At 37.8% G+C, this 17,615-nt stretch overlaps 1 protein-coding gene across 9 annotated transcripts in view; it reads left to right on the top strand.

Annotated features, from left to right (window-relative positions):
- The window catches only part of HDAC8 (histone deacetylase 8), a 223,913-nt gene that overhangs the window by 30,391 nt on the left and 175,907 nt on the right, over positions 1–17,615 (top strand). For 6 of the 9 annotated variants that reach the window (XM_019823976.3, XM_019823978.3, XM_019823979.3 and 3 more), the window contains exon 5: positions 15,377–15,484. The exons of the other annotated variants lie outside the window; for them this stretch is intronic. In XM_019823976.3, the coding sequence (XP_019679535.1) occupies positions 15,377–15,484 (108 nt within the window). The remainder of the gene's footprint in view (positions 1–15,376; positions 15,485–17,615) is intronic. 9 annotated transcript variants of the gene reach the window in all.

Raw genomic sequence — 17,615 nt, 5'->3', positions numbered from 1 at the left:
TTCCTTGAATAATCAGCACTTTGTTTTTCTACTTGGTAGAAGGGAAGGATAGGGAAGTAGGAATTAGCTCAGGGACTCCTCCAAACTTACACTTTTCAGAAAGATTCTGATTATTGTTTTACTTATTTAAATAATATAGATTTTTATATAGTAATTTCACAGTTAAAACATCCTCTTTGCAATGCAAATTTTCTATTGGGGGATGCTTTTCACATGAAGTAGAAATCAGATCCATTGGTTATCCTTCACATATAAAATACAAACCCAGACACTCCCTAGAATGACTTTAAAGGCTGGCTTTAGCATATCTTTCTAGTGTCATCACCTGTCATTCCCTGCTCTAGCCAATTCTTCATTTCACAACTTTTCTGTGACTTCCCATGTGCTCCCTCTGTCTAGGATGCCCTATACACCTCTTCTCTTCCTGGAAAACTACTTTCCTTTCAAGGCACAGCTTAATTTTCACCTTCCTAGAGTTCTTCCTGACTCTCATAGAATTAATTGCTCTTGCCTTTGTTTTAATAGTATTTGTTTTTGCCTCTAGCATATTGTGTTATAATGTTAGTTTAACAGTCTTTGTCATCCAAGGCTTCAATAACAAAAACTAGGTGTTTACTTCTGTATCCACTGAATGTAGTAAGTATATGCCTGGCCCATTGTAAGATAACAATCAATGTTGGATGGATGGATGGATGGATGGATGGATGGATGGATGGATGGATAAATAGAGAGATAGATATCTGATATCTAATTGAGTCAGTTTACTGGTTGTGGTCTGGAAAAGGAAGCATAAAGTAACACTTTTCCCCCTACCCAGCTTCTTGATTGTCAGCAGTATTTTCTGAGTCCCTGTGGAATGTCTAGTATCATGGAAAATCCAAAAATATATGTAACCTATGGTCCCTGCCCTTAAGCTCTTCTGTAATTGAATAGGTAACACTCAGATGTTTGATGCAACTAGAACATAACATAAAATAACATATAGTTGATAGCTCATAATTTAAAGAAGATTATGATTGCTATCAGAGTTCAGTGAAAAACTTGTTCCTACTTTCAGGTGTTTGGGCTACATGGCATACATAGCATTTCAGGCAGTGTGAGGGCCCTAGAAGTGACCCCCAAGTAGATTTCCATAGTGGCTCAGGAGGCTACCAGCTGCTAGCACCTTGGTGGGCAAGTAGTAAACTGCACAAATAATCCCCAAGCCAGCCTAGTCAAGGGAAAAGTGATTCGTGGCTCCTTGGAGCATTTTTAAAGCTTTTTAGGCTCTCTTCCACCCCAAGGGAATCCTTATATGTTTACCTCTTTTATATAACTTTTTTTAAGTCCACTTATTCACAAATATTTATTAAGTGCTATATTAGTTTCCTATTGCTGCTATAACATGACCACAAATTTAGTAGGTTAAAATTTAAGAATTTATTCTCTTATAGTTCTGGAGGCCAGAAGTCTGAAATGAATCTTCTGGGGGCTAAAATCAAGGTGTCAACAAGGGCTATACTTTTTCTAGAGACTCTAAGGGAAAATCTGTTTCCTTGCCTTTTCCAGTGTAAACTGGAGCTATATTCTTTGCTCATGGCCCCTTCCTCCAACCTCAAAGCCAGCAGCATAGCTTTTCTCTGTGACTCTGCTTCCATTATGTGACCTTCTCTTCTGTGTCAAATCCCCCTATGCTTCCCTCTTCTAAGGACATTTATAATCACAATAAGGGTGGGTATACCCAGGTAATTCAAGATCTTTAATCACATCTGCAAAGTCTCTTTTGCTATAAAATGTAGCGTTCACAGGTTCAGAGGATTAAGACATAGACATCTTTGGGGGCCACTATTAAGCCTTCCATGAGTATCTACTATATAGCACGCCGTGTGCTAGGCACTTTATATCTCTACTGCACTTACTGTATTCATAGCTTCTCTCTCCTACTGCACTATAATCTCCTGGAAGAGAAAGTCCATGTTGCTTTCTCTTTCACAGTGCTTAGCATGTGGCCTTGCTTGTATATAATAGTACCCAGTAAATAATTAATGAATAATATAAGCCACACCCTGTCACATAGTAGAATTTAAATTAACTTCATTCAAAAAATATGTATTCAGTCAGAGGGGAAGGGTCTTTGATATATGAATAGTCAGATGCAATCCAGGAAACAGTTGTTGAACTCCTACTATGTGCCAGATACATTGGTAGTTATTAAAGATAAGGACAGAAGTAAGGTAGTCTGGCCCCTAAGGAGATAATAATGAGCTGCTGTGTGCCTGGGTTGGCTAAGAAAGGTCTGGTTGGTGGAGAAGCCATGTCCCAGTCTGTGGGCACCTCTTAGGGGTGCAGGTTAATGGATGATCCATATAGAAGGAACCCCAAGGGTCATCTAGCATGACAACCACCATCACCTCCAACCATCACCCCACCCACACCTCTTATCTGCTGTTGATATTCCCTCTCCAGTATCACAGCCTAGCATTCTCCAATGTCTAACGGTACACCTCTTGTCACAGGGAGCTCACTTTCCCTAGCAGCATCTCATGTGATCTTCAATCCGTTCTAAAAGTTAACAAAATTATTTCTTCTGTTGAGCTGAGATAATGCCATTTTTCTTCTAGCCATTCTGCTTCCTGCAGCTACACACAACAGTCTACTTCCTCAGTCTAAAAGATCCATTCAGATGTTTCTAGAGGCTCCCCTAAGTCCTGTCTTCTTATTCATTCATTTATTTATTCAACAAATGGTCTCTGAGCATCCCTTATATGCCTGCCACTGTGCTAGGAACTGGAGATCCAGAGATGAGTGGGGCAAAATTCTTTTCTCGAGGAACTCCCACTCTAGCAAGGAAGCAGTCATATGAATCATGCAATGTGACAAGTATTCCAGGAGAAGGAGCTGAGAGTGGAGACAAATCAGCTATACGTAGGGCTGTTAAGGGGTCAGGAAGGTGGCATTTCAGCATGGTCTCATTCAGTCAGTTAGTGTTAATTGAGTACCTACTGCATGTCGGACATTTTGCTCGGTGCTAGGGATATAATAGTGACCCAGGAATTTACCAGGCAGAATATGCCAGGCAAAGGAATCAGCATTTGTAAAGTCAAGAAGGCATTCATTTATTTAAACATTTGTTTGGTTGTTGGGTTTTTATTGTGTTTTAAGCAAACATGGTAGGCGCTGTAGATACAGAGATAAACCACACTGACACTTCCCTGACTTCAAGAAACTTGTGGTCAACTGGGATATATTGACAAGTAAACTAGCATTCTGGAATAATGTGATTAATGGCTGTTATAGGCACAGAGTACTAGGGAAGCACACAAAGACACTAAGCTCAGTAGGGATGTGGGAAGGTACTATGTTCATAACAGGATTTAAGTACTGAGGCTGTTGGGATGCTTGAACTGAGTCTTCAGGGGCAAAAAATTATAAGCCTAGGCAGATACAGAGGAAAAGGATAAGGAAAAGAGAGCTGAACATGTGAAGGTAGGAAAGCATGAGAGAATAAGATTTGTGAACAAGAGTTCAGTATGGTTGAGGCAGAAAGTTTGTATGAGCCAGTAGCAGGGGATGAGGCTGGAAACTTAGATGAGGCCAGATCCTTAAGGACCTTGTGTACTGTACTAAAGTGTTTGGACTTTATCCTGAAGGCAGTAGGGAGCCAGAAAAGATCATTAAGCAGGGAAGTGACACAATCAGATTTTTCGTTGACAAAAATAACTCTGGCCACAGCGTAGAGGATTACATCCAAGGGGTGAGACTAGAGGCACAAAGACTGGCTAGAAGGCTAGTACAGCCAGCCAGGGTGGTGATAATGAGGGCAGTGGCAGCGGCAACAGGAAGGAGGGGCCAAAAGGGAGGATTTATGAAGTAAAATTATCAAGGAGAAGAAGACAGAATAATCAAAACTGACACTAAGGTTGCTGTTTGAAAAAAATGATGATAGGAACACAGGAGGAAGAGTAGGTTTCAGGGGTGATGATGAGTTCATTGTCACTCATGGGGTTTGGGGGGTACCTGAGAGGTAGAAAGATGTCTGGTAAGCAGTTAATTATAAAAGCCTGGAATGCAGCAGAGTGTCTGGGTATAAACTAGAATAGCACGTGAAAGTAACAGTCCTTAATTCAACAGATATTTATTGAGTGCCTATATGTGTTATACTAGAGGAGATTCCTGGAGTTACAAAGATGAATAAGACAGTCTCTACCCTCCAAGAGTCCCACCTCATCAGGAAAACAGATAAGGCAATGTGGAAGCACAGCAATAGAGGTTTGCACAGGATATTGTTATAGGGACATCGACAAGAAGCACTTAACCTCAGGTAGAAGAGGGGAGGCTTTCTAAATTAAGTGCTATCTCAGCACTTAAGCACTTAAGCACATGAAGAAATAGGCGTTAATGTTAAAAACAAAAAAGAGGGAAGAACATTCCAGGCAAAGGGGACAACAAAAGCAAAGGCAGGGAGGCAGGGGAAAAAAACATGGTATATGCATGTCAGTATTGGTAGAGTACAGAACACAAAGATGAAATTAGAGTGTCTAAGGGTTGGGTCATGGAAGGTTTTATGTGCCGTATTCAGATAATTTGGACTATAAACAGTGAAGAGCCACTGAAGGTTTTAAGGAAAATGACATGGTCAGAGCAGCATACAAGTGGGTCATGCTGATGGTTGTGTTTTTCTGTCCTAGAATACAAACTCCATGAGGATGAGGATTTTGTCTCAGTGCCTAGAACAAAAAGAACCTAGTAGACACTCATAGATATTTGTTGAATGAGGGAATTAACATAGGGGATCAATGTGAGGGACCAAAACTAAATGCAGTGAGATTGTGGCAATAATCTGGAGAGTAAATAATGAAGGCCTGACCTACGATTGGCAGTGGGAGGTGCAGAGAAGGCGCTGGAGTCAAGAACTACGTACCAAGCGTTGGTCTGGCTAGATGGTGATACCTGCATGATTTTATCCTCCTTTCAGTTTAGCATACTGTCATTCTGCTATGTCCTGGATACTACTAGATGTCAGGGACACAAAGAAAATGAATATCTATGCCATGCTTTTAGGAAGCTCTCAGTTTAGTGGGATAGACAGACCAATCTATGAAAGATAGATATGGTATAATGTATATATTATGTATCAGTTCTACAATAGAGTTCTGAGCTGGTGGGGGCACCACATAGAAATGACTAATCCACATGGGGAAAAGCTTCATGGTAGCGACTTTTGAGCTGGTTGTCCAACATGGAAAAAGGAGTTGCCAGGCAGAGCAGGAGAATGCCATCCTGGAGTAAAGAATCATGTGTAGGTACATGGAATTGTGAAAGGGCTTGGTCAGATTCCAGGACCACTGAGAAGCTAGGTGTGGCTCTCCTTACAGGGATGGCAGATAGGTTTTATGTCATGTGCCAATTCCATTTGATTGATAGTGGCCACCAGTCAGAGATACCACCATCTACCCAGACAAATGCTAGAAACACTGGCCTCCATCATCTCCATATCCTACTGACTCTACCTCCTAGTTTTTTACTCCAACCCCTTCTTTGTACCTGCTACTGCCAATCCCATGTCAGGCCTTCATAAAGGGCTGTGTTAAGAAAGATTCTGAAGCCCTTTCTGGGCTTAATGGGAAAGAGTAATGTGATCAATTAGCAATATCTGCCATGGGTATAAAAGTAAGGAATGGCAGTATGCAGTCATATCCCTGGGCGTAGAGTATGAGGTCAGGAATGGCAGGAACTGATGCATTAGAGTCCAGTTTTGAGAATGTTGACATTGATGTACTTAATGGGCTGGAGTTATCTAGCTGATAGTTAGATAGAGAGCTCAGAAGATAGGTCAGTGATGAAGATGTAGATTTTTGGAATTATCTGTGTATAGATCAGAAGTAGATAAACTTTTTCTGTAATGGTCCAGATAGTAAATATGTTAGACTTTGTGGGCCATAATGTCTCTATCGTACCTATTTAACTTTGCTCTTGTTGCTTCAGAGCTGCCATAGACAGTATTTAAGTGGATCTGGGTATGGCTGTGTTCTAATAAAACCTTTATTAACAAAAACACATCAGGCTGGTTTTGGCCTATGGGCCATAGGTTGAAAACCTCTAATGTAGACAGTACATAGCATATAGTCATGGTATGTAATAAAGTATGGTTGGCATCAGGCAAGACTTGAGTTCAGTCTCAGCTCTGTATTTACCAACTTTGTGACTTTGGACAAGCCAGTTAAACTTTTCCTGACTCTGTTTCCTCCTCTGTAAAATGGAGCTTCATGCTAGTGCCTGCCTTACATACTTCCTGTGAGGAAGTAACTAAGCTATTCCATGGAAGCACTAATTACAGTACCTAGCACTCAGTAAATGTTTGCAATTATTAATAGCATTAGTACTATCGGGATTGTTCACGTTGTTAGAGATTTTAATTACAGTTGTAAGAGTGGACGACATCACAGGGGAAAAGTAGGTAGAGTAGAAGAGAATAGGGCATCAACATTTAAGGGGCAAACAGAGGGGGAGAAACCTGAGAAAGAACTAGCAACATTGTAGGAGAGGACTCAGAAAGAAGTATAGTTGACCCTTAAACAACATGGAGATTAGGGGCATTCACCCCCTGCATGGTCAAATATCTGCAGATAGCTTTTTTTTTTTTTTTTTTTTTTTTTTTTTTTTTTTTTTTTGTATATTGGACACACAATGTTACATTAGTTTCAGGTGTCGCATGTAACTTTTGGCTCCCCCAAAACTTAACTACTAACACGTATTTGCATTATATTCTGTATTCTTACAATAAAGTAAGCTAGAGAAAAGAAAATGTAACTAAGAAAATCATAAGGGAAATATATTTACAATACTGTACTGTATTTATTCAAAAAAATATGTGTATAAGTGGACCTACACAGTTTAAACCCATGCTGTTCAAGGGCCAACTAGTGTACAGAAATCTAAGGAAGGAAAATGTCTTAAGTAAAGGGCAAGAAGCAGAAAGTCTTCCATGTTAGAAAAATGGGGAAAGGACACGAAAAGGCAGTTATCAAAAGACATACAAATGGGCAATAAACATTTATTTTAAAAAGATGTTCATTTTCACTGATTATCAAAGACATGAACATAAAACCATGTATCTTTGTTTCTTGTCTGTGAGATTGGCAAAGATTAACACAGTGTTACCAAGGCTGTGGGGAAACAGGCACTCTCCTGTACTTACTGGTGGGAACATTAAGTTTTTTTGGACTTTACAGAAGATAGTTAAGCAATATGTATCAAAATGAAAAATAAGCATATTCTATGAGGCAGCAGTCTTCTGGGAATTTACCTCAAAGGAGATAGAAAATTGTACAAATGCACTTTAAAAATACATGCAACAATGTTGGTCTCAGCATTATGAGAGCAAAAACAACCTAAAATACTCAACAATAAAATGGTTATGGCAGATGCACACAATGGAATACTATACAGCTATTTAAATATGACATAGTTCTATGCTTATTGACATAGAATGATGTCCATGGCATATTGTGGAAGGTTATAAAGCAGCAATGTAATATGTTCTCCATTAAAAAAAACTTTGCTTCCTAGCAAACAGTATTTTTGGTTTTTTTCTCAGTAGTGAGATTTCAGGTCATTGCACTTTTTGTTCAAGTTTGAATAGTTGAATATATTTTACTGAACATGTGTCATTTTATAGAAACAGTAACAGTAACAAGTAGTATGCTGGTAACCCAGGTCTCTGAAAAAATAAAGCCTTAAATTCATAGCATTTGCTAGTTTTGATGATATAAATACTCTCAAGGGCTTGTAAAATTCCTGAATAATTTAATAATCAGCACTTACTAGCTGGCTTTGGCACACCAATGGCAATAACTGTTTAAAACAAAAGAAAAAATTGAGGTATGTTTACCATTATCAAATGCTGGTCAAGTAAGATGAAAATTAAAAATCACTTGTCTCTGAACCTGGTAAAAGGAGTTTCAGTGGAACAGACAGTTGCAGAGTAAATGGGAAAGAAAGAAATGGAGAGAGCAAGCAATTTTGTGGAAAATGGAAGGAAAGAAATAATAGGTTGAGGAAGATATGGTCAAGGGAAGTTTAATTTAGGGAGGTTGCGAAGAAATACCAGAGATAACATTATAAACTTTTTAATTTATGTTTGTTTGTTTGTTTGTTTTGTGTTTATTTCTTATGTTTATTTCTTATGAATAATCTCTAAAGCTCACAATATACTGGCACATGGATGTTCTTGAAACAACCCTTAGGTTTGGTATCATTATCATTCTCATTGTATATATGGGAAACCTAAGGCTCAGAAAGATGAAGTGGTTTGCCCCAGATGTCACAGAGAGTGAGTCACATTTGTGTGTACCAACTGGGCTTCACCCTCTGGTTAATCCCTGAAAATACCAAGATAGATAAAATGTGGCTGCTAACCCATATACCCGGACCCTTCTCCAACCTAGGTCTTCCTCTCCCATGTGTTTAGGGTCTTTTTCAGCTTGTCCTAGGCTGGCCCTGGTAAGTAAGCCATGAATCTTGTTTGTCCTTGCTTGTGATAAGAGAAGGAAGCCTAGCATGAGAGGGTAAGTAGTTATTAGTAACAATGAAGTATGTTGAGGACTGAGAAGTGTCTGTTTCATTTGGCAATGTAATGATTACTGGTATATTTTCAGTGGTGTAAGAAGAGCAAACTGAGGAGCAAAGGAATGATGAGAAAATAAAAGCAGGAGGCAGGGGGAGAGAGAAAGGAAGTTATAGATGAAACCTAGTAAAATATGGATAATTTTAAAAGCACTTCTTTTTAATGCTCAAATTATCCCAAATTTGGCCAATGAGATCTCCTTCAATCCAGAACCCATGTATTTTTTTTTACATGACCCCATAGTTCTTTAGTGCATCTTTGCTCTCGGGTGAACAAAATTTCCCCAGTTCACATTGAACTTTCCCCACTCCAGCCCTGGAATCAGTCATTTCTCTCAAAAGCCCTGGTTCCTATTAGTAGGAAACAGTATGTCATTACCACAGTCTAGGCACTAGGTATGCTCATTGCTACTGATGCACATTGCTTTTAGGCTTTTTCTGTAGACTGAGCTAGGAAATATGTATTTTTTAGAAATTGTGAAAATATTAATGGAAATGGATTATAACAGTAAAACAACAACAATAATAATAATAATCCATTAGTCCATAGTGATATTCAGTAGAGAAAGAAGGGAATAAGGGGAGAAAGATCTTTTTTTCTAGGAAAATACTAGCTAATAAATATAGGAGGAAGATAGAATAGAAAATCACTTTATGCAGCTCCCAGTATAATAATTGATTTTGACAAAGATTATCAACTGGATGCTAAAACCATTGAGTAAAAAGTTCTTGGGGAACAGGATATTCACACAGTCTCAAATTATCACCCCACAAGTTCCTTGCTAATTACTAATGGGGAAAGGCCCATTTACAATGGGAAAATCTGGCAGTCACTAGGTTAAACAAGTGATTAAACCCATCATTGTCGAAACCATGACAGCCTGACCTTGGACCTCCTGATGTGATGTAATAAGAAGTACAGAGCATCATTTTTCAAATATTCTTGCCAAGCATGTTTGACCTGAATCTAAATATGAAAGTAACAATTAGACCTAGAGTGTGCGACTTCCAACAAGTCAACTGGCCTGGATTGTTCAAAAAGCCATTTTCATGAAAATAAGGTAGAGGAATTGTTCTAGATTGAAAAAGTAGCATGAGCTTTAACAATAAAATGCAATGTGCCAACCTTGAATGGATTCTGAATTGGAGAGGGAAATCATAAACAGCTATGAAATACATTTTTGGAATAATTTAGTAAATTTGAATTTAGACTATGATATTATTAAATTAATATTGACTTCTCAGGGGTAATAATGTGGAAACCTTCTTTTTCTTAGGAGATGCATGCTGAAGTATTTAGGAGTGAAGTGTCCTCATATTTGTAACTTACTTTCAAATGGCTCAGGAAAAATGTGTGTGCATGTGTGTCTGGAGAGAACAAATATGAGAAATTAGTAACAGTTTGTGGATCTAAGTATGAGATGTGTGACTACTTGTTGTACCATTCTTCTAGCTCTTCTGTAGGGTTGAAAGTTTTCAAAATCAAAGTTAGAAAAACACTTCTTTTTAAAGCCTTGGAAATATATGGTGAGGTTCAACAAGCAGTGCTGAGACAAATGGATACACACATGCAGAAAGGTAAAATTAGACCCTTACCTCATACCATACACAAACATTATCTAAAAACGGGTAAGAGGCCTAAATGTAAGGGCCAAACCTATAAAACTTATAAAAGAAAATGTAGGATAAAATCTTTAAGACCTTGGTAAAGCAATTAATTCTTGGGTACAACAACAAAAGCATGATCCGTAAAACAAAACAAAACAAAATTTCGACAAACTGGACTTTATCAAAATTAAAAACCTTTGTACTTCAAAAAACATCATTATGAAAATGAAAGACAACTCGTAAACTGGGAGAAAATATTTGCAAATTACATATCTGATAAAGAACTTGTATCTAAAATATACAAGTCTTACAATTCAGTAATAATAACAGACATCCCAATTTAAAAATGGGAAGGGATTTGAATAGACACTTCACCAAAGACAATATATGAATAGTTAAAAAGCACATGCGAAGATGCTCAATATCGTTAATCATACAGAAACCCAAATTAGAACCACAGTGAGATATCACTACACACCTACTAGAATGGCTGTAATAAAAGATAGATGGTAAATGTGGGCAAGGATGTCAAGAAACAGGAACCCTTATACATTTCTGGTGGCAATGTATACTGGTACAGACACTTTGGAGAACAGTTTAACAGTTTCTTAAGATGTTAAACTTATCATACATTCCACCAATTCCACTCCCAATAGAAATAAAAACATACGTCTACACAGAGACTTGCACAAAAATGTTCCTGGCACATCTATTTTGTTTTATTCTATTTGGTTGTTCATAATAACCAGAAAGTGACAACAACCCAAATTTCCATCAGCTGGTGCATGGGTAAACAAAATGTGGTATATCCATATACTGGAATACTATTCAAGGATTTAAAAAGGAATGAAATACTGATGCGGGCTGCAAAATGACTGAGCCTCAAAAGTATTATGCTCAGCAATCACGCTCATAGGTATTTACCCAATTGTGTTGAAAACGTATGTCCAAACAAAAACATGCACACAAATGTTTATAGCAACTTTTTTCATAATTGCCAAAATTTAGAAGCAACCAAGATATCCATCAATGGTAAATGGATAAGGAAACTGTGTTATATCTATGCAATGGAATGTTATTCAGCAATAAACAAATGAGCTATCTTGTATTGTATAACTAAAATAAGCTAAAAGGATAGAACTTTTAATGTTTTTTTTTTTGAGAGAGAGAGAGAGAGAGAGAGAGATGGGGGGGGGGGGAGAGGCAGAGACAGAGGGAGACACAGATCCGAAGCAGGCTCCAGGCTCTGAGCTGTCAGCACAGAGCCCAACGCAGGGCTCAAACTCACGAACCATGAGATCATGACCTGAGCTGGTCGGACACTCAACTGACTGAGCCACCCAGGCGCCCCTGGCTGAAATTTTTTGAATTGAGCTATCAGCCCATGAAAAGAAATGTAGAAATTTTAAATGCATATTGCTAGGTGAAGGAAGCCAACCTGAAAAGACTACATACTATATGATTTCAACTATATGACATTCTGGCAAAGGCAAAACTATGGAGACAGTTAAAAAGATTAGTGATTGCCAAGGGCTTGGAGAGGAGGGGAGGAATAATTACGCAGAGTACGAGGGATTTTTGGGGTGGTGAAACTATTCTATATGATTCCGTAAGTGTGAATACATGACACTTTACATTTGTCAAAACTCATGTAACTGTACAACACTAAGAGTGAACCCTAGTGTAAGCTATTGATTTTAATAATAATATGTCAGCATTGTAACAAGTGTAATGCTAATGCAAGATGTTAATAGGGAAAACTGTATGTGGGGGAGAGGGTATATGGGAACTCTCTGTTCTATCTGTTCAATGTTTCTATAAATCTAAAACTGTCCTAAAAAAAACTCTATTAATTAAGAAACTATGCTAAGTAAAAGAAGCCAGATAGAAAAGACCACATATTGTATAATTCCATTTATATGAAATGTTCAGAAAGATAAATCTATACAGAGAGTAGATTAGTAGTTGCCTGGATCTGGGGGTAAGAACAGGGATTAACTGTAACGGATATGAGGAATCTTATAGGAGGGATAAAAATGTCCTAAAACTAGATTATGGTGATGGATGCCTAACTTAATAAATTTATTAAAAATCATTGAATTGTATACTTAGTATGGGTAAATCTTATGGTATCTAAATTATACTTTAATAAAGCTGCAAAAAAATTCACTTGATCTCACATTTAAAAATTGTCTGTTATATATTAGTTCCTTGTAACTGTGAATCATGTAAATAATGTGTAGTAGGATCCCATGTTCATTGATGAGAAAACGTAATATTGTTAAGATGACAATACTCCCAAGTTGATCTACAGATTCGACACAATTCCTACCAAAATCCTAGGTGGCTTTTTGTACAAATTGACAAGGTGATCCTAAATTTCATATGGAAATGCAGGAGACCTACAGAAAGCCAAAACAATCTTGAGAAAGAACAAAGTTGGAGGACTCACACTATAACCAAGACAGTGTGGTGCTGGCATAAGGATAGACATATAGATCAATGGAATAATGGAATTGACAGTCCAGAAACAAATCCTCACATTTATGGTCAATTGATTTTTGATGAAGGTACTAAGACCATTTATAGGGAAAGAATAGTGTTTTCAACAAATGGTGCTGGGACAGCTGGATCCACATGCAAAAGAATGAATTTGGACCTCTACTTTGTACCATACATAACAGTTTACAATAGACCACAGACCTAAATGTAAGAGCTAAAACTATACAACTCTTAGAAGAAAGCATAGGAGTAAATCATCATAACCTTGGCTTAGGCAAAACCTTCTTAGATATATCACCAAAAGCACAAGCAAGAAAAGAAAAAAATAAATAAATTGGACTTCTCCAAAGTTAAATTCCTGGGGGCTTCAAAGAACACCATCAAGAAAGTAAAAAGAGCAATAGAATGAGAGAAAACATTTGCAAATCATGTACAGGCATATCTTAGAGGTATTGCAGCTTCAGTTCCAGACCACTGCAAGAATGCAAACATCACAATAAAGTGAGTCAAATGAATTTTTTGGTTTCCCAGTGCATATAAAATGTATGTTTATACTGTAGTCTACCAGGTTTGCAATAACATGTCTAAAAAAACCAATGTATATATTTAATTTTAAAATACTTTATTGCTAAAAAAATTCTAACTATCATCTGAGTTTTCAGTGAGTCATAATCTTTTTTGCTGGTGGAGGGTTTTGCTTCAATGTTGATGGCCACTGATTGATCAGGGTGGTCATTGCTGAAGGTTGGGGCGGCTGTGGCAATTTCTCAAAATAAGACAGTGATGAAATTTGCCACATATATGGACTCTTCCTTTCAACAATTTCTCTAGCATGTGAGGCTTTTTGATAGCATTTTAACCACAGTGGAAATTGTTTCAAAATTAGAGTCAATCCTCTCAAAATCTGCCACTGCTTTATCAACTAAGTTTCTGTAATATTCTAAATCCTTTGTTGTCATTTCAACAATCTTCACAGCATCTTCACCAGGAGTAGATTCCATCTCAAGAAACCACTTTCTTTGCTCATCCATTAAAGTTTTATCATGAGATCACAGCCATTCAGTCACATCTTCAGGCTCCACTTCTAACTCTAGTTCTCCACTATTTCCACAAGCCTTCAATTTGTAAAAAAAAAAAAAAAAAAAAAAAAAAAAAAAAAAAAAAAAAAAAAAAAGCATTATCTGTGGAGCACAATAAAGTAAAGCATAATAAAACGAGTGTGCCTGTATCTGACCAGAGGCCTGTGTCCAGAATACATAAAGAACTCTTCCAACTCAACAATAAAGAGACAAATAGCCCAGTTAAAATATGGGCAAAGGATTTGAATAGATGTTTATCCAAAGAAGATGCACAAATGGCCAATGAGCACATGGAAAGATGTTCAACATCATTGGTCATTAAGGAAGTACAAACCAAAACTACAATAAGATACCACTTCACACCCACTAGGATGGCTACAATCAAATAGATAATGACAAATGCACGTGAGGACAGGCGAAATTAGAACCCTCATACATTGCTGGTGGGAATGCAGCATGTTACAGCCACTTTGGAAAACAATTTGGCAGTTTCTCAAAAGCAAACCATATTTCTGCAGATGCACACCATTATCCATTTGATGTTCTTAGGAACAGCAAGAAGGCCAGTGCCACTGGAGCAAAGTCAGTAATGGGGACAGTGGCAGGAGAGGACAGAGAAATTGGTAAAGGCCACATCGTGCAACGCCTTGTGGACCATGGTAGGATGTTGGATTTTATTTTGAATGTGATGGAATTTTGATCAGGAGGTCTTGGGTCTTAGTGAGTTTGTAGTATCCATTGTAAGGCCTTAGAAAGAGACAAGTAGAAGTAAATGACTACTGAGCAGGCTTGAAGGCCCATCTGTGATTGGGAACCATAAATGTGTAATGGTGTACATCTGCAGTTACATGGTTTGTTCCACTAGCACTTGGCCATCCTACCCAGAAAAAACAGGTGGTCACAGAAAAAACAGGCGGTCAGACTGGTTTAAGTTTGGGATTTGAGGTTCAGATTCTAGGAGGAAACTGGCTAAGGTAGTTTACCATAGTAAACTAACTCATAAGTAAATACTAAGGTAGGTTTTTACAGAGAAAAATCACATTTTCAGGAGTCTTTTAAAAAGGAAGTACTGTATTTTCTGCCTTTTGCCATCTTTCACTGCTTTGCTATAAGCAATTTAGAAGCAATTAATTTAGTGAAAGGAGCATTGAGAGGAGACTTAAATACAAGCCTCAGCTCTCCCAGTGACTGTGACACCAAGGGTAAATTGTCAAAGCCAACAACTGTAAGAAGACTAAAGAAATTATCTTTCTGGCTGCTTGTTAAATTATGCCAAGAAACTAGCTTTGTACCATTAAATAAAACTCTTCAACCTTTCTTGGCAACAATTCTTCCAAATTTCCTCCATGTTACCAAATTTCTCCTGATGCAGTTTAGCCCATTTTCCTTGTGCTAGCGATCACCTATACAACATCCCTTTGTAGAATATAGTTTAAATCAGATCCTACCCCTCCTTTGCTCAAAACCCTCCAAAGGCTTCCTATCTCACTGAGAATGAAGTCCAAATTCCTTGTGATGGCCCCTGTGATTTGGTCCCATCAGAACTCATCTTGTACCACTCTCCTTCATTAACTGTGTTCCAGCCACACTGGCCTTTCAGCTTCTCAAATAGGCCAAGGAAGTTCTTTCCTGCCTCAGAGCTTTTGCAATGCTGCTCTCTCTGCCTGGAAGACTTCTCCATCTCAGTATGGGTGAGTTTCGTTTCACTTTTCAGGTCTTTGTCTAAATATCACCTATTCAGAAAATCTTTCCTGACCAACCTATCTGAAGTAGCCCCCTCACACACACTCTGTTATTCTCTATCACATTACTGTGTGTTATTTTTGTAATGTTGCTTGTCACAGTATGCTGTTTTCTTGTTTGTTTTTGTATTTTTCATCTGCTTCCACATACCCCCCCCCACACACACACACACTGTGAAGTCCTTGAGAATAGGTTATTATCTGTATTATCTGTTCCTCTTTATTCCCAGAGTATAAGACAGAGTGAGTGCTGAATACAAATTTGTATGTTGAGGGAGGAAGGAAGGGAAAAACCTCTTTTGTTACCTGCACCCAATAAGTAATCATTAAGATTATTCCTCAAACCCTTAGTTATTCGTATTGACCTCTACTGGACTCTTCCATAAGTGGAATAAAATCCTGATTTCCTGACTGATCTTGAATATTAGAGAGAGGATTATCATATTATAGTCTTTCAGAGTCAGAACTAGAAGTCATCTATTCTAACCTCTCTCTCCATATAGAAACCTTTCCACAGCATCTATCCCAGGATTCCGTAAGATGCCTCAGTGGGAACTACAGGAAGTAAAATGGTAGCTGAATATACAGGGTTCTGGACCACCCAAGTGTCCACCCCCTACTCACGCTTCAACCAGAAAAGTCTTGATTTTGTTTGTTTTCTATATTGGGATTCCACATAAAATTTCACTTGAAAAAATAAACAGTCTGCTGCTTAAGAGAAGTTTGAAAACTACAGATCTAGGACACCTGGCTGACTCAGTCAGTAAAGCATGTGACTCTTAGTCTCGGGATTGTGAATTCAAGCCCCACATCAGGCATAGAGCTTACTTAAAAAGAACTACAAATCTGATCTATGCCTGAACATGCGTATCTTGATATTCCATCATGCCATTTTTACATCTCTGTCTTCAGTATTCAAGGATGACACTACTGACAGCAATCACCACTTGTGCATATGTTTTGTCACTACAAAGGCAAATCTACCACCAAATGATTCTTTCTACATTTAAAGCCTGTCCATTGGTTTGAGGCACTCACCATGAGTTAAATAAGGTGTTTATTTCATAGACTTATCTTGATGCTACACATCAAGATGGTCTGTGTGATCTCCTATCAGTCTCACTGAATCCTGTGCTGCAGTACTCAGAACCACTTAAAATATGACCTTACAGTATATCTTCCACTCTCTTTATTTATTTCACATCAGTGAATTACCTTCTTGGTTTCCATATTAAATTTCATCAGAGTGATATCCACCCACTTTTCCAATTGATTCAAGTCATTTCAATTTTAAGTGACTTCAGTTTTTTGTTCTACCAAACAAAAGTACTGCATCTAACTTTATTTTTTGGATATATTTAATGCAAAGCTCCCTGTTTTATCACAAATTAAAATTAAAAATAAGGCTAATGACATGTCTCTAGATCCAGGACCAGCTTCTGCCTAAATCCATGCTTTGTTTCTCTGTTTGTTTGTTCTGGGGAGGGGGGGGGATGGAGGGGAGCAATGAGTCATGGACTCTGATTTGGGTACTGATCAGCCCAATTATTAGTCCAATGTTTTTCTAGTTTATCACATTTGAATTTGTAAATGTATAATCTGAACATTATTTTTCTCTTTTATTCAAGGTAAATAATATGAATCCTTTTCTCCATTCTTAAGGCATTTCATCATTCCATAAATACTCTGAAACAAAAATATATTTTTAGAGCCCACCATGAGCCAAGCACTGTGCTAGCTATTGAAGGTAAAGATGAATAAGAGATACAGTCCTTGCTCTCAAAGAGTTTATAGCCTTGTAGAGGAGAGAGGTACAGGAAGTAATCATTGCAAGACAGTTTGATAAGTACTATGGTAGAGGTTTGAATAAACTGCCAGAGTACAAAAAAGGAATCAACTTTCTTTGCCTGGGAAAGGAAGGTGGAACTTCAGGGCCATCTTCCCAGCCAGATCTTAAAAGATGGGTAAAAGGCTGTCAGAGGAGATGCAAGTCATTCAACATCCAAGACTACATATGTGCAAAGCCCCAGAGACTTAAAGAATATATTATGTTTGGGATAGAGGGAAAAGTTTAATGTGG

The sequence above is a fragment of the Felis catus genome, chromosome X (assembly GCF_018350175.1).
Source record: "Felis catus isolate Fca126 chromosome X, F.catus_Fca126_mat1.0, whole genome shotgun sequence".
Taxonomy (NCBI): Eukaryota; Metazoa; Chordata; class Mammalia; order Carnivora; family Felidae; genus Felis; species Felis catus.
Note: the sequence above shows the minus strand (reverse complement) of the source record. Positions and strands in the feature narration are given on the sequence as shown.